This window comes from Uloborus diversus, chromosome 9 (assembly GCF_026930045.1).
Source record: "Uloborus diversus isolate 005 chromosome 9, Udiv.v.3.1, whole genome shotgun sequence".
Lineage (NCBI taxonomy): Eukaryota > Metazoa > Arthropoda > Arachnida > Araneae > Uloboridae > Uloborus > Uloborus diversus.
The window spans coordinates 78,122,518-78,149,418 of record NC_072739.1 but is presented as its reverse complement, the minus strand read 5'-3'; the positions used below and the strand labels follow the sequence as shown (position 1 = coordinate 78,149,418).

The 26,901-nt window shown below is 33.8% G+C and overlaps 1 protein-coding gene across 1 annotated transcript in view; it reads right to left on the bottom strand.

Moving 5' to 3' along the window:
- LOC129230329 (protein O-mannosyl-transferase Tmtc3-like) overlaps nucleotides 1–26,901 on the bottom strand; it is a 192,155-nt gene that overhangs the window by 7,354 nt on the left and 157,900 nt on the right. The window contains exons 14-20 of the mRNA XM_054864728.1: nucleotides 25,875–26,009; nucleotides 24,634–24,716; nucleotides 22,261–22,333; nucleotides 9,356–9,442; nucleotides 6,595–6,668; nucleotides 4,566–4,686; nucleotides 2,491–2,592 (exon numbers count right to left, since the gene is read on the bottom strand). Of these exons, the coding sequence (XP_054720703.1) occupies nucleotides 2,491–2,592; nucleotides 4,566–4,686; nucleotides 6,595–6,668; nucleotides 9,356–9,442; nucleotides 22,261–22,333; nucleotides 24,634–24,716; nucleotides 25,875–26,009 (675 nt within the window). The remainder of the gene's footprint in view (nucleotides 1–2,490; nucleotides 2,593–4,565; nucleotides 4,687–6,594; nucleotides 6,669–9,355; nucleotides 9,443–22,260; nucleotides 22,334–24,633; nucleotides 24,717–25,874; nucleotides 26,010–26,901) is intronic.

The window sequence follows — 26,901 nt, the reverse complement described above, 5'->3', positions numbered from 1 at the left end:
CATGGTTCCAATGCATTTTGGCACTCAAAGCACCCAAGAAAGATTTGAGCTTTTTGAAAAAGTGTACGAAAATGTGAACCCAGTTATCTCAAAAGCTGCTCGACAAAAATTCATCCAGCTTTTATGGTATGGTCAATAATATTTCATTCTTTGATGTGAAAAAGACTGTCTCAATGTTTAAAGCAGTAAACGATACAACTGAAAAAGCGGGGAAAATGATGCAGGACTTTCATGGTTTGCTTACAAACTGATGAGGAGGAATAAAAACAATTTGTGTTACGTTGCGTTCAAGAGCACCAGAAGCTCTATCCTGACTGCAAAAAGCAAACATTGAAATAAAAATATGTACAGTAATGTTTCTTGTAGTCTAATATTGTTATAAATATCTGCTTTAAATAAATTGATGTCACGTGTAGTAAGGAATTATACAGTTAGCAATATTTCCACTGTAGTCGCTGTACAGGATTTCAAGTCCAACTTTGACCTCAAGTCGGCACGGGTTCCCGTTATTTTATTGCAATAAAACTTTTTTCTCATGTTTCTGAGGTGAAAAGGAAAAAATTTGGAGGGTATGCGTATTCGATTTCACAATTTTTTTTTTCGCCATTATATCTTGGGACACCCTAATGCACATGAGCACTTGTCAGTTAAATCCTTAAAGGTTGTGCCTTTCTGTATCAAACCAATTGAAATAAAAATGCCAAATTAACATTTAAATCGCCAATGTTCGCAAATAGGAACATCAACTTTAAAAAGTAGCTCTAAATAAAATTTCGCATAAGAGTATGTAACTTTTTTTTTTTTTTTTTTTATCGTCAAAAGTAGACTTGATGTTTTGAGAGAAAAACTAGTGTAAAGTTTAACCCATTTAAAGCCTTAGTAAAATAAAAACTTAATGTAACATGCCAATGCACCCAAATGGAAACATTTTTGAAATATTAGATTTTTTTTTGTTAAAAATGTCTGCTTGAGTTGTTGAAATGCATTCCTAATAGTCTTATTTTTATGATGCAGCTCAATTTGTGTACTTGGAATGTAGAGCGGCTGTTAAAGACTCAAATAAATATACATTTTTGGACTTTTAAAGAATGTCATTTTTAAGTGCATGTTTTGAAGGGAAAATAACTTTTGTTTATATTTATAGATAAAATTAGTTCTATATTATAAGTATTTATAACTACGAACATTGTAGGGTATAACAAAATGTCAATGTAAAAATTACAATTTTGTTGGTCTTTTTAAAAATCCTTGACATATTTTCTAAGAAGTAATTTCAGCTTAATCTAATAAAGAGAGAGCTAAAGTTAAATTTGTAGCATTTCGCAGAAACTATTCACAATATAAAAGACACATAAAAAGTTCACAGACTAAAAGGCAATTGAATAAATTTCTAAACAGATAAAACCATTAAAACAGTTACTGGGTGCGTGCCAGTAACTTCATACGTACTTGAAACAAGTAGATCATTTTCAAAGTAATGTTTTGGTTTGCTTCCAGTTTAGTGTCGGCAACTGGTGGCGGAGGATAAATATCTTTGATTGTATACTATATAGATTGGTTATAGATGAGAAATGAATAAATACGCACTTCGTGCATATAAGTAAAAGTGCGTTTTGTAACACGAAATTACGCATTGCTGCAGACACGTGTTTCAGAGTTTTAAGGAAATCCTTTTTCAATGCAAAATAGTGAGCTTTTGAATATAAAGATATCCGGTAAAAGCAACGGAAATGAAAAACAGAGAGCTTAAATAGCAAAATACGCACTCTATACACGAGTAAACTATGCGAGTCAGCTCGGTTCAGTTTTTAACAGCGTTGGAGGAGCAGCTGCTAGAACAAATTCCGCCTATAAGAGGAAAAGTTTATCAACTAAGTTGCCTCTTGCGGACCTTAGAGCAGGAATAAAAATGGAGGGAGCAAGTCTAATCATTGGCTAAGCAAAAGCTTGGGAAAATAGCTCAAGTAATGTGACTCAACAACGAAGGAACCTGATTTCTTCCAATGCTTTTCTTTAAGATCTATCACGTGACTTGGGGTCTTTCCTTCACAAATGAAAGTCTTCACTCCCTCCATTTTTTCGCTTCTCAATGATGTGGACACAACAAAAAAATGCCTCTTAATTAGTTAACAGGCAACTTTTTCCAAAAGTTAATTCAGTTAACCGCCACATGTAGAAGAGATCTTAGTCTCTAATTAACCCTGCCCTTGTTTTTCTGCGAGCATGAATATATGTATTATTTGTGTTCTATGTTAGTTTCAATCTTAAACGGTGTAATACCATTGTTTTGGGGTGTTTGTGGTTCATAGACTTAAAATCTCCATTTAGTTAGTTTATTAATTTTAGTTATTTATTCATTTCTCACAGCAAAGTCGAAAAGACGTGATTCTAAAAAAAAAAAAAAAAGCAAAAATACATACAACTCGCGGATTTCCTGCTGAAGTATTGATAAATAATCAGTCTTGCAAATTAAAGTATTTATTTATTTACCCTTAGGAGTTGGTCCAAGAAAGAGACCGCTTCAGACTGCCTGTGATGATCCGATAAAAGCAGTGCTAAGTTGAACAGAGCTTCCCTGGAATCGGGCTTCTTCTACGGGGGTGAGGAAAAGAGAATTATTAAGGACGTGATTCACAAGGTTCTCTCCTGAGGATTGAGAGAACAAGTGGCTTTTGATTCGACAAGATGACAATACAGTATGGTTTTTCTACGACCTACGCATCTGAGAAAAAAAGTATGCTTTTATAAAAGAAATATCTGTGGTTGAGTATTAAATTATAATGGGGTGGTGAAAAGCAGTGTTCAAAGTTGAGGGTGAAAAAATGAGGAGTGTTTCGTTTAATGGTGTATTATTAGCTTCTGTGTTGCGTAGTTCGTGAAAAATATTCATTATTTTGATTTTCAGGTAAACAAACACCCTAATTTTTGGAAAAAAAAAAGATTTTGAGATTTTGAGAAATTTAAAGAGCTCCAGTGTTCTTCTTTCTAAATCTGAAATTATTTTTTAAATCGATGAACTATTGAGAAAACTAGAAGACATTACTAAGCTCAAATGCACTGCTTATGACTGAAATTTGCTTTTTCTTTCTTTATTTTATCATAACCACGTTTTCTAAGTTTTAATTTACGCCAACGAAAAAGTATTTACTCTACAGATTTGAAACTTAGCAAAAATGGCAATTACATAAAACTTGAAAAGTAAATGTACATACAATATGTGGTTTTGAAATAATAATCAATTAAACTTAGGGGACAAAAAGCACGTTTCTCAGGGGGAATAGACATAAAAAGTTTTAAAAATTATTAAAATGTGAATGCACTAGAAATGTTGGTTTTTGCTAAAAGTATGGCATTTTTACTAAAAAACATTCTACAGAAAATTATTTTTCAACAAATGAGTAGTCAAAATGTGTTATGTCACATAAAGTAATAGTATGAAGTTTTAGAAAGGTGCAATGAATATTGAAGAAAAAAAATATTTCTGGTATTTGCCTACCTTAAATGAAAAATATTTTTTTCCAGCTCTTTAATTCAAATGTACAACAATATTTTAAAACCTTTATGACACAGTGAAAATTAGGGCTATTTTGTTGAAATGTAGAATTGTTCCCTAGCAAGTGTTCTTAACTCCTTTTTAATTGTCTATTTTTTCATTGTACTAATTCTAGTATATTTTGTTCGATTTGTTCTTATTCATTTGCTTTAAATTTTTGCAAAGACTTCAGATTGCCCGTTTTTTTCCTCGGCACCTTTTGACGTATAATGCTTTAGAAAATTAAAGAAAGTACATGGTATTCATGAATTGCAGCTCATGAATTTTATTGTTTACTTATTTTATTAATTATTTTTCGAATAAATTTCTTCAGAATGTAATTCAAAATACTTAGAAATAAATATTCAAATTTTTACGTTATAATTTTCATTTGCAGCTGCATCTAACTATGTATTTATTTTTTTAAATGTAACGAGTGTCCTTGTGTAAATACATAAATATTTTTATTGTACTAGCTTATGTTAAGTAATAAATATAAGAGTTTACATATTTCTTTTTAAAATTTATTTTTGCAGAGTACCACAAGAGTAATTTAGCTACAAAAACTGACAATGATATAAATGTACATTTGCTACATTGTCAACTTATGCAACCTCTTTTGTTACTGCCTAGTTCAAATGTGGCTTTACTCGTAAAAATGTTACCCACCTCTGGCCTAGAATACAAACCACCAAACTTCATGATGGATCAATTTTCAGCAGGCAATAAAACTTAGTGGGTTTGGATTAGTACGTTGTGTAGTTAGTTGGTATTGCCTCTACCAGTTTTTCTATTTGTTGGCAACATTTGGAGTTAATTTTTTTTTCTTTCTACAGTTGAGGCTTGAAATAATAACAAAGTTTAGAAGGAAAAAAAATCTTTTTTTGGCACTGTGTGACGAAATTCATCGTAACATTGAAAACAAATATAATGAAGCAAATAAAAATGGATTCTCATAACCTATATCCATTTTTATGTGTAAAAATATTGTTTAAAAAAACTAATTTAATAAATGGATAAAATTCTTACTAACCACTAGAGCTTTTTTGAAGCATCTCTCGGCACTGTGGAAATCCTTGTTTTCTATTGACATTAGACCCAAACTAATATACACTCTTTCAGTTTCTTTTCCTCGATCAACTATCTTTTCTAATCTGAAAGAGATTATGGTTCATTTAAAATATGTCCGTTTCTTTATATTTTAAAATCCGCTATATGGTATACAAAGAGCTTATGCTTCATATTTTAATGAAAATAAATATGTATTTTCGTACAAATGATTCTTCATGAAAAATATTACCGACACTAAAATTGATTTTTCAAAGTTTTGAAAAATATTTTCATTAAAAAAATTTTTTTTCGGGAAAGTGATATTTTTAGGTAAATATTTGTTTATTAAAATTATTATAACGTAATGATTATAATTTTTAAATAACATTTTTTTTACGAGTGATGACTAGATGAAAGATAAAAGCTAATTTATCTAAGAAAAGTTGTATTGCTTGATATAGTGTAAACAATCACAAAAATAATAGAAAAATTCTGGTACATATTTCTTTGTATCTTTGAATGAAATAAACGAATCTCAATGTGCTAGTAAAACAATTGATTACTTATACATGCGTAAAATTTAAAAAAAAAAATTGGTAAAAAAAATAAAATCAGATTGTTTTCGTGACAAATTTATTGAAGTCATTCTCTCTGTTGAAAAAGCTGTTGACAGTATTATTACAATGTTCATTTATAACAATGACATTAAAACTCTGTTTCAAAGCTTTATTGCTTTAACTTTAAAGCTTGTACTTTATCATGTACGAAATTTATATAATCAAACATGAATTAATCTAATCAATTAAGATGAAATAATTTAAAACTAACTATATAAAGGAAAAATAAAAAAAAGTATAAAAACTTTTCATAAATTTACAAACGGAGTCAAGTACAAGTTGATCTAAAATGCACGTAACTCTGGAAGACATTTCATTAATTTCATAGCCTACTTTTTGGCTACTTGACGACAGTGAATTTTGCAGACTGATACTTCATATTAGGTTTCATTTTCAGTGAGCACTGACACCTAGATTGTATTATATCTTACTTTTTAATGTCGTTAAGAGTGTTTTTTGCCAGCAATAGGAATTCAGTCTTCTTTATAAAGAACATGGAAACAAGTCTTTCAATACCTTCTCAATCAACGATATTCGCAATCGAAACAACTTAATGGTTTATTTTGTGAGGAGCTTTCAGTTCTTAAATAAAATGAACTGGGTAACCGTCAAATTCCAAATGTCTCAGAGCTCTGTGTTAGCTCTATGTCGTACAAAAAATAGCTCATATCAGCTGATATGAGCTATCAGAGCCCATATGATAAATCTATCTGTGATGCCAGATTTCTGACCGTCAGGAGGGAAATTAAAAATTTTGCTCTTCACATTGTCCATTCGTTGGGGCCATCAAAGAAGGGCGCCCACTTTTTTTTTCAATTCCTAACATTTCCGCATAAAGCTTAGCGCCATATATAGCATGGTCGCCAAATTATAACACCACTTATTTGTGCACAGATTTTCTCCAAAAAGGTGCAAAAAACCTCTTTTGAAACATCCGAATGCAACCAAAAGGAGAGGTGCAAAAGTAGACCTAATTCAGAACTTAGGTGCAAAATTTTAAAATTTTACAGCGTACCGTTTTTCAGTTAAGCGATTTACATACATACAGACGTCACAAGTAAACTCGTGGTGATTAGCTCGGGAATCGTCAAAATGTTTTTTTCTTTTTGGTCTTTCATACCTTCTTAAGTAATGTATGCACGTGCGGTCAAGCCGAGAAGAGTGATTAACATTTGTTTGAGAGTGAGTAAAATGAAATTTTAGGCCCATATTTTAGTTTAAAAAAAATAATGTTTAAAAGAATGCAAAAAAGTAAAAAACAATATTTCTTCGCTTCTAGTTTTGTTCATGTTTTTATTGTAATGTAAAATGTAGCTGACTATTCCAAAAAAAAAAAGAGCAATCAACACAATGACTTTCCTGCAAAAAACTGTTTTACTGTTTAAAATTCCTTACCTGTCTCTTGCTAAGTTTTTATGCCTTGACATTCCTGATTCGTGTATTAAAACTGCAGAAAACTCCAATGATTTCTGTAAAAAAAAAATGTTGGCATCACTCTTTGTAATGAATTCGTAATAACATATTAGTTATGAAGTCCGCGCGTAAAAATTAACTTTAAACAAATATGAAAAATGTACATTTTACATTCAAATGTTATCCAAAAAATCTAGATTTTCTTAATCTATTTCGTAGAATAATGTTGTAGGAATTGAATATATTTATTTCTTAATTTTTAAGAGAGTTTTTAAGAAGTTAGTAAACGATGCTTTATGTCTCTTGAACTAAGGTGCAACGTTTCTGCTACACCAGTATATAGTTGCTGTTGACTTTGAACCCTTTCAATGCTGGCTAAAACTAAATCTGAATTTTGACCAAAATGGAGTAATAACTAAAGCTTTACTAAAATGATAACTCTTTTTATTTATTTCAGCCAATATGTTTTTGAACTTATTTTTTTTTAATTCAAAATTATGCCTAATTGTTGCAAATATTCTTGTTGTAAGTAATATTAAAATTATTGCTATCGATAATTTATTATTTTATTAGATTTTTTTTAGAAATTTCTCATGTGAGCGGAATGTTCATTTGGATTTAGTACAAATTAATAAATCAAATCAATAAAATATTCCCATAAAATTTTAGATTGCTTGTTGCATTTTGTTTACATCCCTTGTATTGAAAATTATCTCAGTTTCTATATAAAGACTGTGCAACACTTTGCTTCTATTTTTAAATTTTCCAATTTTAGGAGAAATAGTCGAAATACTTCACGCAAGGCTAACAGAAGCTTAAGTATTACAAAATTTCCTTAATTTAAAAAAAGAAAAAGAACATTTCATTTTTTTACATTTTAAATTCAAATTATGCTTTTCCCAATCACGAGTGTGTGTTTGCGTATGTAGGCTTACGTGTGTGGTGTGCGGGCGTATGTGTGTGTGTGTGCAGGCGCGTGTGTATGTATATAGGCAGGCGTGCGTGTGCTTGTAGGATATGGAAGCTACCGTCCAGCAGCTCGCTGGAGAAGCAGCATCGGGAAGCCGGTCGACGATGGTTCCGCAGATAGAAATGGAGGAAAAAATGAACTTAAAGGATGGACGGACGAATGGAAGCCTAAAACGTTCAAGTGAGAACATTAAGCAATTCGTGATTGCTCAAAAAAAAAAGAATAAATAAAAAAAAATCTAATTTGAATTCTGAAACTTTAAATTCAAATTATGTTTTTCGCAATCACGAGTTGCGACAAGACCCTACTCATTAGAGTTATTGTTTCTAGAAATGCCCCCCCCCCAAGCATGTCCCTCCTCCTGGGTGGTTATGTGTGTATAGTTGTGTGTGTGCAGGCTTAAGTGTGTGCACGTAGGCCTGTGTATGTGTGTAAAGGCGCTCACGCGTTGGCGAGTGTGTATGAGTATGCGTGTGAGGGACATGGACGCCACCACCCAGCAGAAGTGGATTTCGGGGGACAGTGCTCAGGAACAGAGCAGCCGTGCCGCCGCTGCGCCGGTGGGCGGTGGTGCTGCTGGTCCAAGCTGAAAAATAATCCCAACGTCAAGGACTGTCAAATAAGAAGAATAAGCAATCGTGATTGCTCAATAAATAAATAAATTAAAATAAATAAATAACAGTAATAACTTCAGTTTTGACATCTATAATTCAAATTATGTTTTTTGCAATCACGAGTGTGTTCCAAAATCCTATTTAGTAATATACCCGTTGAAGGTTTTCAATTACTAAGTGCATTGCATCAATGTCGCTGTCTCTACACTGTTCTGGTAAAACTATATCTTATTAACTTTCAAAAATTTAAAAAAATGATCCTGAAAAACGACGCATTCACGGGTAGCAGCATTATTTACGTTAATTAGTCATCCTATAATATTTTCTTGTAGATAACATACTAACTTAGTAATAAATGTAAATTTGTTTTGTAAAAATTTTTTTGTAAATTTAGTATTACAGTTTCATTGTTTATTTTTATCAGCTTACATTTTTATGAGAAGCTGATGAATTAACATAATTATAACTGGAATTTTTTCTTTAGAAAATGACTTTTAATCATGGATTACTTAAAATTTATTAGTTAGAGTAAGATTTTTATTATTTAGCTTACCTGATGTCACTATTTTTATTTTGTGCAAACTAAAAACTTTTAAAAACAATTTGCTTCATTTTTGTCTGAACTACGAAATTAATGTATATGCTCGAGCGCTACATAAAATTATGGTTAATTATGAATTATCTTTCATGAATAATGTCAGATTATACATTCTATGCATAAGCAAACAGTGTACTGAAGTAGGTACCGTTTGGTTATTACATTTAATGGAGTAGGCAAAATTAAAAAGAAATCGTTAAGTGGATAAATAACTACAAAATAAGTTAGCGCTGCATTGTCAGTAACATACACATGATTAAAGGTCCAACAATATCACAACATGAATTTTTCACTTAAAAGGTTTCCATAAAAAAAATTTCCAAACACATTCGCAGCTTTCGCTACGTATTGCCAGAAACATCGTATATCATTAATACGTAATATTTGTCATGCAATATAAATGCGGTTAGTGATAACATATTATGCAGGGCTACGTATTGTACGTAAATATGCCACATGATATAATGCTGTTAAGCATTGTAAGTATGTCACATCATCGATCACATTCGATAAATATATAAAACATCTCACAAATAGCGTATATATTTAGAAAAGTAATACCTCATGCTCTGGATCGATATCTAAAGCTTTGTTGAATAACTGAAGCGCTTCGTCATTCCGTCCTTGGTCCATGAGTACGATGCCGAGCTAGAAAAGAAGACAATAAATAAAAATAATGTACACAGACTGGTTTATATGCAAAAGTGTATATGCAATTGCAAAGTTTTGCTTCTTTTGACGTTAGTGCATATAAATGCATATCGTTGCAGTTTTTACTAGCTTTAAAAAAAAGGAAGAAGCCTTTCTTTACTTTAAAGAAGGATTAAAAAGAAATGTCTTGCTGTTCCCAAATTTAAAAACAAACGAGCTGATGTGTGCATCACATGAGTTCCTTTTACTCCTATTTAAAGATAATAGTGCCTCGGAATAAGAAAAAAAAAACAAAACATATTAAATACTTTCATTCAAAGTTTGTTGCGAAACGAAGCAAAGAAAACGTTTTATACAGAAAAATTTTCCCAATATTGGCAGCTTTAATGTGATTCAATGGTTAAATCTCTAAATGTGGCCAAATGGAAACCAAATTTAAAAAAAAAAAAAAAAAAAAAAAAAAAACGCCAAATTCGTCGCCAAGTTGGCGGCAGAACTTGGCGACCAAAAGTTTGGCGATATATTGCCAAGTGTTTGCCAAACTATTGCACCGCTTGAGTTTACATTAAGTCATCATTGTTAACAATGATTTTAACCAAAAAAGGTGTAAAAGACCCCCTTTGGAACACCCGAATGCAACCAAAAGGGAAGGTGCACAATAAGGGATCCGCTAGGAGTCTACGTACCAAATTTCAACTTTCTAGGACATACCGTTCTTGAGTTATGCGAGATACATACACAAATAAACACATACGCACATACATACGTACATAGGGACGTCACGAGAAAATTCGTTGTAATTAACTCGGGGATCGTCAAAATGGATATTTCGGGTGTCTATACGTTCTTAGGCACTTATCCACGTGTAGTCGGTTTGAAAAAAAAGAAAAAAAAAACTCAACATTCTTTCAGGGGTGAGCAAAATAGAAGTTTAGGCCGATTTTTGAGTGAAATTTTTTTCGCGAATAAAATACTTCCTATTCCAAAAAATGAAGTATTGTATTCGCGGAAAAATTTTCATTCAAAAATCGACCTTAATTCCTAGTTTGCTCACCCCCAAATGAATGTTGGATTTTTTTCTCGAATCGACCACACGTGGATATATGCCTAGGAACGTACAGACACCCGAAATATCCATTTTGACGATCCCCGAGTTAATTACAGCGAGTTTTCTCGTGATTTCTGTATGTACGTATGTATGTGCGTATGTGTGTATGTATCTCGCAGAACTCAAAAACGGTATGTCCTAGAAAGTTTAAATTTGGTACGTGGACTCCTAGTGGGGTCTAATTGTGCACCTTTTCTTTTAGTTGCATTCGGATGTTCCTAAGGGGGTCTTTTGCCCCTTTTTGGAGGGAAATCATTGTTAATTTCGATGTAAACTCAAGTGGTGTTATAATTTGGTGGACACTTGGCGATATACGCCAGTCTTTTGGTCACAAGTTCAGTCGCCAACTTGGCGACATATTGGGAGATTTTTTTTTTTTTTTTTTTGGTTTGTTTTTTAATCTGATTTCAATTTGGCCCATGTTGGTGATATTTAGAGAGTAAACTGTTGAATCACATTAAAATTGCCAATAATAGGATAATGACATTAAATTGGAGTAAAAGGAAATCATGTGAATCACACATCAGCTCGTTTTGTAAAAGGAAGTAAGAAGGAAGTATTGTATTCGCGAAAAAATGTTCCCCAAAAAATCCGCCTTAAATTCCATTTTGCTCATCCCCGAATGAATGTTGAGTTTTGTTTTCGACTCTACCACACGTGGATAAGTGCCTGAGAACGTATAGACTCGCGAAATATCTATTTTGACAAATCCCGAGTTAATTACAACGATTTTTCTCTTGACGCCTGTATGTAGGTATGTGCGTATGTATGTCGCATAACTCAAGAACAGTATGTCCTAAAAAGGTGAAATTTGGTACTTAGTTTCCTAGGAGGGGTCTAGTTGTGCACCTTCCCTTTCAGTTGCATTTGGGTGTTTCTAAAGGGGTCTTTTGCCCCTTTTTTGGAGGGAAATCATTGTTAATTTCGATGTAAACTCAAGTGGTGTTATAATATGGTGGACACTTGGCGATATACGCCAGTCTTTTGGTCACAAGTTCAGTCGCCAACTTGGCGACATATTGGGAGATTTTTTTTTTTTTTTTGGTTTGTTTTTTAATCTGATTTCAATTTGGCCCATGTTGGTGATATTTAGAGAGTAAACTGTTGAATCACATTAAAATTGCCAATAATAGGATAATGACATTAAATTGGAGTAAAAGGAAATCATGTGAATCACACATCAGCTCGTTTTGTAAAAGGAAGTAAGAAGGAAGTATTGTATTCGCGAAAAAATGTTCCCCAAAAAATCCGCCTTAAATTCCATTTTGCTCATCCCCGAATGAATGTTGAGTTTTGTTTTCGACTCTACCACACGTGGATAAGTGCCTGAGAACGTATAGACTCGCGAAATATCTATTTTGACAAATCCCGAGTTAATTACAACGATTTTTCTCTTGACGCCTGTATGTAGGTATGTGCGTATGTATGTCGCATAACTCAAGAACAGTATGTCCTAAAAAGGTGAAATTTGGTACTTAGTTTCCTAGGAGGGGTCTAGTTGTGCACCTTCCCTTTCAGTTGCATTTGGGTGTTTCTAAAGGGGTCTTTTGCCCCTTTTTTGGAGGGAAATCATTGTTAATTTCGATGTAAACTCAAGTGGTGTTATAATTTGGTGGACACTTGGCGATATACGCCAGTCTTTTGGTCACAAGTTCAGTCGCCAACTTGGCGACATATTGGGAGATTTTTTTTTTGGTTTGTTTTTTAATCTGATTTCAATTTGGCCCATGTTGGTGATATTTAGAGAGTAAACTGTTGAATCACATTAAAATTGCCAATAATAGGATAATGACATTAAATTGGAGTAAAAGGAAATCATGAGAATCACACATCAGCTCGTTTTGTAAAAGGAAGTAAAAAGGAAGTATTGTATTCGCGAAAAAATGTTCCCCAAAAAATCCGCCTTAAATTCCATTTTGCTCATCCCCGAATGAATGTTGAGTTTTGTTTTCGACTCTACCACACGTGGATAAGTGCCTGAGAACGTATAGACTCGCGAAATATCTATTTTGACAAATCCCGAGTTAATTACAACGATTTTTCTCTTGACGCCTGTATGTAGGTATGTGCGTATGTATGTCGCATAACTCAAGAACAGTATGTCCTAAAAAGGTGAAATTTGGTACTTAGTTTCCTAGGAGGGGTCTAGTTGTGCACCTTCCCTTTCAGTTGCATTTGGGTGTTTCTAAAGGGGTCTTTTGCCCCTTTTTTGGAGGGAAATCATTGTTAATTTCGATGTAAACTCAAGTGGTGTTATAATTTGGTGGACACTTGGCGATATACGCCAGTCTTTTGGTCACAAGTTCAGTCGCCAACTTGGCGACATATTGGGAGATTTTTTTTTTTGGTTTGTTTTTTAATCTGATTTCAATTTGGCCCATGTTGGTGATATTTAGAGAGTAAACTGTTGAATCACATTAAAATTGCCAATAATAGGATAATGACATTAAATTGGAGTAAAAGGAAATCATGAGAATCACACATCAGCTCGTTTTGTAAAAGGAAGTAAAAAGGAAGTATTGTATTCGCGAAAAAATGTTCCCCAAAAAATCCGCCTTAAATTCCATTTTGCTCATCCCCGAATGAATGTTGAGTTTTGTTTTCGACTCTACCACACGTGGATAAGTGCCTGAGAACGTATAGACTCGCGAAATATCTATTTTGACAAATCCCGAGTTAATTACAACGATTTTTCTCTTGACGCCTGTATGTAGGTATGTGCGTATGTATGTCGCATAACTCAAGAACAGTATGTCCTAAAAAGGTGAAATTTGGTACTTAGTTTCCTAGGAGGGGTCTAGTTGTGCACCTTCCCTTTCAGTTGCATTTGGGTGTTTCTAAAGGGGTCTTTTGCCCCTTTTTTGGAGGGAAATCATTGTTAATTTCGATGTAAACTCAAGTGGTGTTATAATTTGGTGGACACTTGGCGATATACGCCAGTCTTTTGGTCACAAGTTCAGTCGCCAACTTGGCGACATATTGGGAGATTTTTTTTTTGGTTTGTTTTTTAATCTGATTTCAATTTGGCCCATGTTGGTGATATTTAGAGAGTAAACTGTTGAATCACATTAAAATTGCCAATAATAGGATAATGACATTAAATTGGAGTAAAAGGAAATCATGAGAATCACACATCAGCTCGTTTTGTAAAAGGAAGTAAAAAGGAAGTATTGTATTCGCGAAAAAATGTTCCCCAAAAAATCCGCCTTAAATTCCATTTTGCTCATCCCCGAATGAATGTTGAGTTTTGTTTTCGACTCTACCACACGTGGATAAGTGCCTGAGAACGTATAGACTCGCGAAATATCTATTTTGACAAATCCCGAGTTAATTACAACGATTTTTCTCTTGACGCCTGTATGTAGGTATGTGCGTATGTATGTCGCATAACTCAAGAACAGTATGTCCTAAAAAGGTGAAATTTGGTACTTAGTTTCCTAGGAGGGGTCTAGTTGTGCACCTTCCCTTTCAGTTGCATTTGGGTGTTTCTAAAGGGGTCTTTTGCCCCTTTTTTGGAGGGAAATCATTGTTAATTTCGATGTAAACTCAAGTGGTGTTATAATTTGGTGGACACTTGGCGATATACGCCAGTCTTTTGGTCACAAGTTCAGTCGCCAACTTGGCGACATATTGGGAGATTTTTTTTTTGGTTTGTTTTTTAATCTGATTTCAATTTGGCCCATGTTGGTGATATTTAGAGAGTAAACTGTTGAATCACATTAAAATTGCCAATAATAGGATAATGACATTAAATTGGAGTAAAAGGAAATCATGAGAATCACACATCAGCTCGTTTTGTAAAAGGAAGTAAAAAGGAAGTATTGTATTCGCGAAAAAATGTTCCCCAAAAAATCCGCCTTAAATTCCATTTTGCTCATCCCCGAATGAATGTTGAGTTTTGTTTTCGACTCTACCACACGTGGATAAGTGCCTGAGAACGTATAGACTCGCGAAATATCTATTTTGACAAATCCCGAGTTAATTACAACGATTTTTCTCTTGACGCCTGTATGTAGGTATGTGCGTATGTATGTCGCATAACTCAAGAACAGTATGTCCTAAAAAGGTGAAATTTGGTACTTAGTTTCCTAGGAGGGGTCTAGTTGTGCACCTTCCCTTTCAGTTGCATTTGGGTGTTTCTAAAGGGGTCTTTTGCCCCTTTTTTGGAGGGAAATCATTGTTAATTTCGATGTAAACTCAAGTGGTGTTATAATTTGGTGGACACTTGGCGATATACGCCAGTCTTTTGGTCACAAGTTCAGTCGCCAACTTGGCGACATATTGGGAGATTTTTTTTTTGGTTTGTTTTTTAATCTGATTTCAATTTGGCCCATGTTGGTGATATTTAGAGAGTAAACTGTTGAATCACATTAAAATTGCCAATAATAGGATAATGACATTAAATTGGAGTAAAAGGAAATCATGAGAATCACACATCAGCTCGTTTTGTAAAAGGAAGTAAAAAGGAAGTATTGTATTCGCGAAAAAATGTTCCCCAAAAAATCCGCCTTAAATTCCATTTTGCTCATCCCCGAATGAATGTTGAGTTTTGTTTTCGACTCTACCACACGTGGATAAGTGCCTGAGAACGTATAGACTCGCGAAATATCTATTTTGACAAATCCCGAGTTAATTACAACGATTTTTCTCTTGACGCCTGTATGTAGGTATGTGCGTATGTATGTCGCATAACTCAAGAACAGTATGTCCTAAAAAGGTGAAATTTGGTACTTAGTTTCCTAGGAGGGGTCTAGTTGTGCACCTTCCCTTTCAGTTGCATTTGGGTGTTTCTAAAGGGGTCTTTCGCCCCTTTTTTGGAGGGAAATCATTGTTAATTTCGATGTAAACTCAAGTGGTGTTATAATTTGGTGGACACTTGGCGATATACGCCAGTCTTTTGGTCACAAGTTCAGTCGCCAACTTGGCGACATATTGGGAGATTTTTTTTTTGGTTTGTTTTTTAATCTGATTTCAATTTGGCCCATGTTGGTGATATTTAGAGAGTAAACTGTTGAATCACATTAAAATTGCCAATAATAGGATAATGACATTAAATTGGAGTAAAAGGAAATCATGAGAATCACACATCAGCTCGTTTTGTAAAAGGAAGTAAAAAGGAAGTATTGTATTCGCGAAAAAATGTTCCCCAAAAAATCCGCCTTAAATTCCATTTTGCTCATCCCCGAATGAATGTTGAGTTTTGTTTTCGACTCTACCACACGTGGATAAGTGCCTGAGAACGTATAGACTCGCGAAATATCTATTTTGACAAATCCCGAGTTAATTACAACGATTTTTCTCTTGACGCCTGTATGTAGGTATGTGCGTATGTATGTCGCATAACTTAAGAACAGTATGTCCTAAAAAGGTGAAATTTGGTACTTAGTTTCCTAGGAGGGGTCTAGTTGTGCACCTTCCCTTTCAGTTGCATTTGGGTGTTTCTAAAGGGGTCTTTTGCCCCTTTTTTGGAGGGAAATCATTGTTAATTTCGATGTAAACTCAAGTGGTGTTATAATTTGGTGGACACTTGGCGATATACGCCAGTCTTTTGGTCACAAGTTCAGTCGCCAACTTGGCGACATATTGGGAGATTTTTTTTTTGGTTTGTTTTTTAATCTGATTTCAATTTGGCCCATGTTGGTGATATTTAGAGAGTAAACTGTTGAATCACATTAAAATTGCCAATAATAGGATAATGACATTAAATTGGAGTAAAAGGAAATCATGAGAATCACACATCAGCTCGTTTTGTAAAAGGAAGTAAAAAGGAAGTATTGTATTCGCGAAAAAATGTTCCCCAAAAAATCCGCCTTAAATTCCATTTTGCTCATCCCCGAATGAATGTTGAGTTTTGTTTTCGACTCTACCACACGTGGATAAGTGCCTGAGAACGTATAGACTCGCGAAATATCTATTTTGACAAATCCCGAGTTAATTACAACGATTTTTCTCTTGACGCCTGTATGTAGGTATGTGCGTATGTATGTCGCATAACTCAAGAACAGTATGTCCTAAAAAGGTGAAATTTGGTACTTAGTTTCCTAGGAGGGGTCTAGTTGTGCACCTTCCCTTTCAGTTGCATTTGGGTGTTTCTAAAGGGGTCTTTTGCCCCTTTTTTGGAGGGAAATCATTGTTAATTTCGATGTAAACTCAAGTGGTGTTATAATTTGGTGGACACTTGGCGATATACGCCAGTCTTTTGGTCACAAGTTCAGTCGCCAACTTGGCGACATATTGGGAGATTTTTTTTTTGGTTTGTTTTTTAATCTGATTTCAATTTGGCCCATGTTGGTGATATTTAGAGAGTAAACTGTTGAATCACATTAAAATTGCCAATAATAGGATAATGACATTAAATTGGAGTAAAAGGAAATCATGAGAATCACACATCAGCTCGTTTTGTAAAAGGAAGTAAAAAGGAAGTATTGTATTCGCGAAAAAATGTTCCCCAAAAAATCCGCCTTAAATTCCATTTTGCTCATCCCCGAATGAATGTTGAGTTTTGTTTTCGACTCTACCACACGTGGATAAGTGCCTGAGAACGTATAGACTCGCGAAATATCTATTTTGACAAATCCCGAGTTAATTACAACGATTTTTCTCTTGACGCCTGTATGTAGGTATGTGCGTATGTATGTCGCATAACTCAAGAACAGTATGTCCTAAAAAGGTGAAATTTGGTACTTAGTTTCCTAGGAGGGGTCTAGTTGTGCACCTTCCCTTTCAGTTGCATTTGGGTGTTTCTAAAGGGGTCTTTTGCCCCTTTTTTGGAGGGAAATCATTGTTAATTTCGATGTAAACTCAAGTGGTGTTATAATTTGGTGGACACTTGGCGATATACGCCAGTCTTTTGGTCACAAGTTCAGTCGCCAACTTGGCGACATATTGGGAGATTTTTTTTTTGGTTTGTTTTTTAATCTGATTTCAATTTGGCCCATGTTGGTGATATTTAGAGAGTAAACTGTTGAATCACATTAAAATTGCCAATAATAGGATAATGACATTAAATTGGAGTAAAAGGAAATCATGAGAATCACACATCAGCTCGTTTTGTAAAAGGAAGTAAAAAGGAAGTATTGTATTCGCGAAAAAATGTTCCCCAAAAAATCCGCCTTAAATTCCATTTTGCTCATCCCCGAATGAATGTTGAGTTTTGTTTTCGACTCTACCACACGTGGATAAGTGCCTGAGAACGTATAGACTCGCGAAATATCTATTTTGACAAATCCCGAGTTAATTACAACGATTTTTCTCTTGACGCCTGTATGTAGGTATGTGCGTATGTATGTCGCATAACTCAAGAACAGTATGTCCTAAAAAGGTGAAATTTGGTACTTAGTTTCCTAGGAGGGGTCTAGTTGTGCACCTTCCCTTTCAGTTGCATTTGGGTGTTTCTAAAGGGGTCTTTTGCCCCTTTTTTGGAGGGAAATCATTGTTAATTTCGATGTAAACTCAAGTGGTGTTATAATTTGGTGGACACTTGGCGATATACGCCAGTCTTTTGGTCACAAGTTCAGTCGCCAACTTGGCGACATATTGGGAGATTTTTTTTTTGGTTTGTTTTTTAATCTGATTTCAATTTGGCCCATGTTGGTGATATTTAGAGAGTAAACTGTTGAATCACATTAAAATTGCCAATAATAGGATAATGACATTAAATTGGAGTAAAAGGAAATCATGAGAATCACACATCAGCTCGTTTTGTAAAAGGAAGTAAAAAGGAAGTATTGTATTCGCGAAAAAATGTTCCCCAAAAAATCCGCCTTAAATTCCATTTTGCTCATCCCCGAATGAATGTTGAGTTTTGTTTTCGACTCTACCACACGTGGATAAGTGCCTGAGAACGTATAGACTCGCGAAATATCTATTTTGACAAATCCCGAGTTAATTACAACGATTTTTCTCTTGACGCCTGTATGTAGGTATGTGCGTATGTATGTCGCATAACTCAAGAACAGTATGTCCTAAAAAGGTGAAATTTGGTACTTAGTTTCCTAGGAGGGGTCTAGTTGTGCACCTTCCCTTTCAGTTGCATTTGGGTGTTTCTAAAGGGGTCTTTTGCCCCTTTTTTGGAGGGAAATCATTGTTAATTTCGATGTAAACTCAAGTGGTGTTATAATTTGGTGGACACTTGGCGATATACGCCAGTCTTTTGGTCACAAGTTCAGTCGCCAACTTGGCGACATATTGGGAGATTTTTTTTTTGGTTTGTTTTTTAATCTGATTTCAATTTGGCCCATGTTGGTGATATTTAGAGAGTAAACTGTTGAATCACATTAAAATTGCCAATAATAGGATAATGACATTAAATTGGAGTAAAAGGAAATCATGAGAATCACACATCAGCTCGTTTTGTAAAAGGAAGTAAAAAGGAAGTATTGTATTCGCGAAAAAATGTTCCCCAAAAAATCCGCCTTAAATTCCATTTTGCTCATCCCCGAATGAATGTTGAGTTTTGTTTTCGACTCTACCACACGTGGATAAGTGCCTGAGAACGTATAGACTCGCGAAATATCTATTTTGACAAATCCCGAGTTAATTACAACGATTTTTCTCTTGACGCCTGTATGTAGGTATGTGCGTATGTATGTCGCATAACTCAAGAACAGTATGTCCTAAAAAGGTGAAATTTGGTACTTAGTTTCCTAGGAGGGGTCTAGTTGTGCACCTTCCCTTTCAGTTGCATTTGGGTGTTTCTAAAGGGGTCTTTTGCCCCTTTTTTGGAGGGAAATCATTGTTAATTTCGATGTAAACTCAAGTGGTGTTATAATTTGGTGGACACTTGGCGATATACGCCAGTCTTTTGGTCACAAGTTCAGTCGCCAACTTGGCGACATATTGGGAGATTTTTTTTTTGGTTTGTTTTTTAATCTGATTTCAATTTGGCCCATGTTGGTGATATTTAGAGAGTAAACTGTTGAATCACATTAAAATTGCCAATAATAGGATAATGACATTAAATTGGAGTAAAAGGAAATCATGAGAATCACACATCAGCTCGTTTTGTAAAAGGAAGTAAAAAGGAAGTATTGTATTCGCGAAAAAATGTTCCCCAAAAAATCCGCCTTAAATTCCATTTTGCTCATCCCCGAATGAATGTTGAGTTTTGTTTTCGACTCTACCACACGTGGATAAGTGCCTGAGAACGTATAGACTCGCGAAATATCTATTTTGACAAATCCCGAGTTAATTACAACGATTTTTCTCTTGACGCCTGTATGTAGGTATGTGCGTATGTATGTCGCATAACTCAAGAACAGTATGTCCTAAAAAGGTGAAATTTGGTACTTAGTTTCCTAGGAGGGGTCTAGTTGTGCACCTTCCCTTTCAGTTGCATTTGGGTGTTTCTAAAGGGGTCTTTTGCCCCTTTTTTGGAGGGAAATCATTGTTAATTTCGATGTAAACTCAAGTGGTGTTATAATTTGGTGGACACTTGGCGATATACGCCAGTCTTTTGGTCACAAGTTCAGTCGCCAACTTGGCGACATATTGGGAGATTTTTTTTTTGGTTTGTTTTTTAATCTGATTTCAATTTGGCCCATGTTGGTGATATTTAGAGAGTAAACTGTTGAATCACATTAAAATTGCCAATAATAGGATAATGACATTAAATTGGAGTAAAAGGAAATCATGAGAATCACACATCAGCTCGTTTTGTAAAAGGAAGTAAAAAGGAAGTATTGTATTCGCGAAAAAATGTTCCCCAAAAAATCCGCCTTAAATTCCATTTTGCTCATCCCCGAATGAATGTTGAGTTTTGTTTTCGACTCTACCACACGTGGATAAGTGCCTGAGAACGTATAGACTCGCGAAATATCTATTTTGACAAATCCCGAGTTAATTACAACGATTTTTCTCTTGACGCCTGTATGTAGGTATGTGCGTATGTATGTCGCATAACTCAAGAACAGTATGTCCTAAAAAGGTGAAATTTGGTACTTAGTTTCCTAGGAGGGGTCTAGTTGTGCACCTTCCCTTTCAGTTGCATTTGGGTGTTTCTAAAGGGGTCTTTTGCCCCTTTTTGGGGGGAAATCATTGTTAATTTCGATGTAAACTCAAGTGGTGTTATATTTTGGCGGACACTTGGCTATATATCGACAGTCTTGATTATCGACAGCCAAGTTTTCTCGCCAACTTGTCGACAAATTTGGCGATTTTCTTTTTAAAATCTGGTTTCAGTTTCGCCACTTTGGTGATAGTTAGAGAGTAAACTATTGATTCACATTAAAATTAACAATAATGGGGGAAATGACATTAAATTGGAGTAAAAGGAAGTCATGTAATGCACACAGCAGCTCGTTAAATACTAGTATCTGAAAGTCCCTGGAGGAAAGTTTATACCCAGATATTGTGATTGAAATGAAAACTAAATAGTTCATTTTACTGCTTTGAAAATGCGTATTGTGTTTTTAAAAAGAATTTGCCCATAGTGCTGTCACTTGATTGTGAAAATACATATACTTTAGTTTGAAATTCAGGCAGTAAATTCTATGCTGACCCTCAGTGCACTGAGATACAGGCCACTAAAAAGGACTCTTTATCATATTTTGATGACAAAACTGTTATTTTCTGGCAGCAGTGAGAATTTACCATGCATTTAATGAGACAATTTAATAATTTATATGTATCACTATACAAATTGCTCGCAAAAACTATGGTTGAACGTCAGTGCACAGAACCAGGATGCCTCAAACATGACACATTTTCACTTTTTTCGGCACAGTTTCGCCACCCTTGCCAGGGTCCACTGAAGTTTAGCCACAAAATTTACGATATATTTCATTTGAGGCACTAAATATCATGTTGTAATCAAAAATGTTACGTTTGCTGATGCTCAATGCGCAGGATAATTGAATATTAAAAATGTCGATTTGAGAAAACTCCTAAGTTGGGACCAACTTTCGGAATTTTTGTGGGTTACAAAAAATTTTTTTGGAAGTAAAGAAAAAATATGTGTTTTCTAAATTCATCCAAAGAAACCACTAAAATAGTTTTAGCGAAATCAAACATGGCATGTATCTGACCTGAATGACTCTTATAAACACTGGCTCTTAGATGCAAAGAAAAGAAAACATTAATCCTGCAACTTAAAATAGTCAAACCTCACAAAAAAATGAATTATGTCTCAAGAAATGAATTATGTACATGAATTATGTCTCAAAGTTTCCTGTTCTTTACCTGTTCTTGAGAAATTTCCAAAATTTTTCTAGAAATACACCATAATTTTATTTTTTATGCAAACTTCTATATTTTATTTCTTGCAATCAACCAAATCTCTTACCGCTGAAAACCGAAAATAACAAACAAACCTAACATCACTCCAAGATCCGTTAAGAAGATCAACGTTAGATGAATATGCATTCATATCCGAACGGTAGGCTCTAAAATATATTTTTCATATCTGGTTGTTGAATGGAAGCCGTAGCATGCATTTGTACTTGGAAACTTTTAAAAACACTTCTCAACTTTTAACACGGTATCACAGCTCAGATGTTACTCTCACCCCAATACAAAATTACAATATTCTGAATGCAGATTTTGAAAACATGACTGCATGAAAAAAAAAAAGAAACATGCGAATAAACCAAACAAAAACAGTCGCGTTTTCATAAATATTTAAAAAGCTAGGCGCTGGCATTAATAAAAGCAGCATGCTTCAATGCTTACATATTTATTGATACACACATATCGATTCAAAGCGACTTACATTGAAGTACAGATCCGGATTAGAATCGTCAAACTCTAGAGCTCTTTGGTACATGGCTTCTGCTTCTTTCGTTCTGAAAGAGAAGAAAAAAAAAATCCTTGAGAAATGAATAAATTTAGTCTCGCTAAGATTTTTAGAATAAACAGGCAGCACCTTCTTCAAAGCACGACACGCTTCAAATAGAAGAGAGACATAGTTCCTTCTGTTAAGACGTTTTTAATATTCATGAGAGCTTCTGATTGCTTTTTCAATCGCTATAGTGCTTTAGTGTTTTTTTTTTCTTTTACAAGTCTCTTTTATCTTCGCTTTTGAGGATGAATTAGAGACATTTTTATGCAGATGTGAAGGTCTCCATAGTTGGGCGAAGAACAGCTTTTAACTCGGGGAAAATTATAATCAAAAATGGAAAGAAAAAAAAGAATATTTAATGCAACGGGAAAGTTTTTTTCCCCGTCTAGCATAACATCAGTTGTTTTGTGTTATTTTCGTTGGAAAGCACGTATCTCGGTACTTAAAAAGTTGAGATGAATTTAAACTAAAATTATACTAAAGGAATCGGTATTTTAAAGTTCATTAACATTTATTAAAAATTGGAATCTCTCTTGGTAGGATGTTGCATCTTAATATCTTTTTTCTATTAAAGTTCTGAGTGCGGTGCATACGATTATCAACTGAAAAATGGCGCTGATAAAGTCGGTTAGCCCTACGTTGGTGATAAGCACTAAATATATGATTCCTAAAGTAGTTTTGTGGCTAGATGATTCTGAAATGCAAATGGCAAAAATAATAATATTAGTCAGAAAAAATGCTTACTCTTTTAAATGCACCTGACGCATCTAAGCAATCTGGATCATAATAAATAAAAAAAAATGAAAGTTTTATCTCAGACTTTTAAACTAAATTCGCACACATCCCTGAATTTTACAGCTCTTACGTTTACTAGTTCTTATTGATTCATCATCTTCAACCCGCCACTCGTAGGCTGCTATTGATATTCTATGTACATTATTACACTGCAATTAATTGTACACAGTCTTTAAATTTTGATAAGTTAAAATGAATTTTGAAAGCAAAACCTTAATCAAATTCTTTACACGTTCTTTTGCATAAGTAAACCCTCCGCACAAGACAAAAATTACGATACCCACACAATTAAAATATGTTCTTGAATTGAATTTTTCCAATACTTCATGCATTTCTTATTATTCTTTAATGCATTTATTTCATATCAATTTTAAACTTCGGAGCTAGTTTATGGAAATTTAATATATGTAATCTAGAAATGGATCATAAAGTTTTTAAAAAGAAGCTTAACTTTTATAGAGGCTTCTTTTTATTTTAACTCTCGCAAATGCCTTTTGGATATCATTTTAAGAAATACTCGACTATGAGATTTTCTTGCTCAATTTTCAATAGTTTTCCTGTAATATTCATTTATTTTAAAAATAGTTATTTTGCTTTTACGAGAAACTAACAACAAATTAAGTTTCCAAACAAAAAAGGTATTTGAAGAGAAATTCATCGCGTTTCTAATAAGTAATATGTTTTGAGGAAATCATTATTACACGCAATCCACTTTTGATTTTCTCTCCCAACGTTTTTTTTAATAGTTTCCTAATTGCTTTTTTTTCACTATTACTGATTTGGACTGTTGGGTTTTGTGCATCATAGCATTAAATTGAACTTGAAGTTTTTTCAAAATTATCTAGAAAACAGCTTATAGCTTTTTATAAGCAGGTCTCATCTAAAACAAAAGTGTAAGTCTCACAAGGAGATGTAAATATTTTATAGCATTTGCTCCTTATTGTTTATATACAGTACAATCTCGTTGCAATCAGTTTCAAGGGACTACAAGATTTGTTTGATGTAACTGGAATTTCGTTGTAATACAATCCTAGCCATGCAACGGCAATTAAAGTGGACCAAAAGCGCATTTCGTGGAAACGGAAATTTCGTTGTAATGGTATTCGTTGTAAAGAAATTTCACTGTATTAATGTTTATTAAATTATACCTATTATATAGGTTACAATACAGCTATTATATGCTAAACAAACTGTCGTATGTGAACACATTTTTATCGCAAAAAGTTCGCTTAAAAAATTTCCAATATTATTTTATCAAACTAACTACAACGTTTTCAAAACATTGTCTATTGAGATATGCTACACTGATAGAAGTGAAGTGGTTACGAGTTAAAAACATAATCTTATTCCCTTTTAGACTGAAAATTTAACTTTTAAGTTGATCACAAAAGTAGCTCATTAAAATTGCGTAAGCGTTTTAGATTTCAAAGGTATATAGTTAGAATTATTTATTTATACCACAGAGTTCACAATCAATGAATTTTATGGTAATCAAAGAAATTCGCTTACCTGTTCATTTTTAGCAGTACATCACCACGATTAAGGTAAGCGTTCGTAAAATCAGATCTTAAAGTTATTGCTTCACGGTAAAGCTAAAAAGAGAAACAAAACTATCTATAATTGTTTCATCAAAAAACACACAAACTATATCTTTGTAAAATCAGATCTTAAAGTTATTGCTTCACGGTAAAGCTAAAAAGAGAAACAAAACTATCTATAATTGTTTCATCAAAAATCACACAAACTACATCTTTGATTCGTGAAATTCAATTATGATTGTAACGGTTCAAGATATAGTATTACAAAAAGAAAGTCAACACAAATAATTTGTGTAGCACTTTTTTACATTGCGCTGCTTAAAATACTCTTACTGAAGGGAGAAGAGCGAAAATATTCTGCTTTAAAATAGTGAAGATATGTATGCGGGGAGTAAAAATTATAGTTTTGTAATTTAATTGTAAAGTAATCAATGCCTAAATAAATGTGAAGTTCATTTCCATTTCATTAAAAACGATGCACTTCAAAAAAAAAAAAAAAAATCAATTTAAATAATTTACCCGTCTTCAGGATTTTAAATAATTCATCTACAGTTGCATCTAATTTTGATGAAAAATAAGTTTTTAAGGTATACACTACATTTCAAAGATCCTCTCTTAACTGCTTTTGAAATTTTAATTTAAAAAAAACGTCTTTTAATGCGCAGTAGAGGTCTTTAATCAACGATGAATATATTCCGTATTAAAAACATATCGAAAGCTTGATATTAATTTCTTTAAATGTATGCTGAGTTTTACAATTACTGTTCGAAATTACATTTTGCGAAAAATGTACAACCATCATAATAAAAGAACAATTATTTCAAAGAGTGACTACGAACTAGTTTAAAGACACAATGGAGATAACTTAGGAGTTTTATGAAATATCAAGAGCTACATACCGTCACGCAATTTTATTTATTGATTACACTTTGAATAAATTGCAACAATTTAATTCTAAAGCAAACCGGAGAATATTTTTTTTTCAAAAATCAAATAACTAGTTGATGCCATCACATATAATTTTCAAGAAGAACTACTTAATATTTATTCGAAGCATTAACCAATGGAGCTGCACGCCAGCCTATCATTCAATTTCGAAAACTCTTTAATACCGACCCTTAAAAGACAGGAACTATCTTTCGAAAAGTAACACATTCCCAAGTTTTAACAAAAGAACAACTAAAACAAAATAAGTGTCAAGATAAACGTTACCGCATCAGCTTCCTCCAATCGGCTGTCGTTTCTGGAGATGAGGAAAGCGAGGTTAAGAAACAGCTGCAGGTGGTTGGGGGTGACTCTCACCTCGCTCGCTTTTGTCTCTGAAGTACCGGGAAACAAAGCTTTGGCCTGGAATGAGGAATTAGTTCTGTATCATATCCAAAGTTTTCAAATAAAGTTCAATTAATTCAGGGTGTCACAAAAGAGGATAAGATCGTATTCAGTTACGGAGGTGGTTCTGGGATCCCTATTAAGGATTATCCAATAAATCTTTCAGAAAGAAACTTTTAAAAGTATGATGATATTAGTATTTTCGGCGGAAGTGGATTCTGAGAAAATAGTTCTGGCACCTTATTACTTGGCAGGTGGTGAAAGTTTCATGGATTATTTATTTAAAACCTTTCAAGAAGAAAGGTTAATATATTCGCGGAATATTTTAGTTCCTGTGACCATGGAGAAGGGTTTTTTTTTGGGGGGGGGGAGGACTAAAAATTCTATTTTTCCCCCAAAAACTGAAACTGTGGGACAGTGGAAGAGAGAAATATCGTAGGCAAAGATCGAGTCTTGTGAAAAGGGCACTTATCTTATTTTATTCAAAATTTCCCTCTTAGAAAGGAATAATATAAAAGTGGTAACGCTCAATTAGTTAGGTTGATTAAGTTCAATTAGTTGAAGGTGTCTCAAGAAAGGATAAGGTCGTATTCAGTTACGGAGGAGGTACTTGGATCCCTATTAAGAATTATCCAATAAATCTTCCAGAATGGAACTTTTTATAGTATGATGATATTATCATTTTTTGATGGAAGCGCATTTTGAGAAAATAGTTCTGGCAATTTACGGCATGTGTTGAAAGTTTTATGGATAATTTATTTAAAACCTTTCAAAAAGAAAGTGTATGGAAAGTTAATGGGATAATTGATAGCTCATGAGACCATGATGCTGCTGGTCTAAAAACATTATACATTTTTTTTCACCTTAATGTCAAATAGGGGAGGAGTGGAAGATGGTAAGAAAGTTTGTG